At 35.5% G+C, this 1,870-nt stretch overlaps 1 protein-coding gene across 1 annotated transcript; it reads left to right on the top strand.

Annotated features, from left to right (window-relative positions):
- Positions 1-803: 803 nt before the first annotated feature.
- Positions 804-1,721, top strand: LOC119254493 (olfactory receptor 4A15-like). Its single transcript, XM_037521595.1, has one exon. The coding sequence runs from the start codon at positions 804-806 to the stop codon at positions 1,719-1,721; it is 918 nt and encodes a 305-aa protein (XP_037377492.1).
- The last annotated feature ends 149 nt before the right edge of the window (positions 1,722-1,870 follow it).

Below are 1,870 nucleotides of genomic sequence, written 5' to 3'. Positions count from 1 at the left end.
TCTATTTTTCTGCTTAGAGATGAATTTCATCATCTTATCATGCTTATTGGTATTTGAATGTAATATTTAAAAAATTTGCTGTTGACATGATTTTCCCACTCTCCTATTGGTTTGTCTTTTATTGGTTAATTTCTTGAATTCTTTCTCTGTTTTAGATATTAACTGTGAATGTTCTCTAAATTGTCATTATTTTCACCAGACTACTTTTGTCTATTGACTTTATGTTATCTTTCCCCAAATCCTAAAAATATTGAAATTGTCAAATAGGGCTATGTAAGATTTCAGTGATTACTTACGAAGATTCTTGTACCCCTAGAGTTTATAAAGTCATCTTTTTTATTAACTCTAAAGTAAAAATAAGTTTTGCTTACATTTTTTAAAACTCTTGATCAATTTTTATTTATATATAACGTGTTAGGAATGAGTAGCTTCCAGAAGGAAAACAGTTAGCTTAGGAACAGTTAGTTAGGAACAGTTAGTTCAGGAGCAGTTAGTTAGGAAGAGTTAGCTTCCAGAAGGAGAGTTAATTACTCATTTACTCAATAATGTGTCCTTTTCTGTAGATGTTTGTAATCAGTCTCTCCAATCATCTGGAAGATTATTGAGGTTAGGGACCATGTTTTTTTTTTTTTTTTTTTTTTAATAGCTTTGTATTTTTCTATACATACAGAAATATAGTCAGTCCTAACTCCTCTCTGTGGAATCAACAAACATATTAACTTGAAATCTCAGAAATCTCTAGTAATCATTCTATTTCCAGGTAATTTTGTCTTGAATCTGAAATAAGATATACAGAAGAGCCAATGGATCAGAGGAACAATGTGACTGAGTTTATTCTCTTGGGACTTACTCAGAGCCTCCAGGGTCAGAGAGTATTATTTGTTGTGTTCTTGCTCATCTATATTGTAACAATGGTAGGCAACCTACTCATTGTTGTGACTGTGGTGGTCAGCCCAACCCTGGATGTTCCTATGTACTTCTTTCTTGGGCACTTATCCTTTATGGATGCTGTGTATTCCACTACAGTCTCCCCAAATATGATTATAGACTTACTCTATGAGAAGAAAACCATTTCCTTCCAAGCGTGCATGACCCAGCTTTTTATTGGGCACTTATTTGGTGGTGCTGAGATTTTACTCTTGGTGGTAATGGCTTATGATCGCTATGTGGCTATCTGCAAACCCTTGCATTATTTGACCATCATGAATAAACGGGTGTGTGTTCTGCTGCTGTTTGTGGCCTGTGTTGGAGGATTTCTGCATGCTATAGTTAAACTGCTCTCTGTTTACAACCTTCCCTTCTGTGGCCCCAATGTCATTGACCACTTCATCTGTGACATGTACCCCTTATTAAAACTTGCCTGCAGGGACACCTATGTTATTGGCCTCACTGTCATTGCCAATGATGGGACAATTTGTGTGGGCATCTTCATGCTCTTACTCATCTCCTATGGGGTCATTCTTCACTCCCTGAAGAATCTTAGTCAGGAAGGGAGACGTAAAGCCTTATCTACCTGTGGCTCCCACATTACTGTAGTCGTTCTCTTCTTTGTACCCTGTATTTTTATGTATGTGAGACCTCCTTCTACTCTACCCATTGATAAATCCTTGACTGTGTTTTACACCGTTATCACTCCTATGTTAAACCCCCTAATCTATACTCTGAGAAATGGAGAGATGAAAAATGCTATGAAAAAACTCTGGACCATTAAAAGAAAATGAATTTTGGAGAAATGTATCACCTATTTTCAATAAAGAGCTGTTCCTTCCAGAAAGTGTTACATAAACATTTAATTTCAGTAAGTTTCTCCTGAGATTTAATAATTTGGGCATATGAACGATACTTATTATATGAATATTTTTAGTTTTAT

Source organism: Talpa occidentalis, unplaced genomic scaffold, assembly GCF_014898055.3.
Source record: "Talpa occidentalis isolate TD23 unplaced genomic scaffold, MPIMG_talOcc4v2.1 talOcc4.3, whole genome shotgun sequence".
Lineage (NCBI taxonomy): Eukaryota > Metazoa > Chordata > Mammalia > Eulipotyphla > Talpidae > Talpa > Talpa occidentalis.
This window is presented reverse-complemented; position numbering and strand designations above follow the sequence as displayed.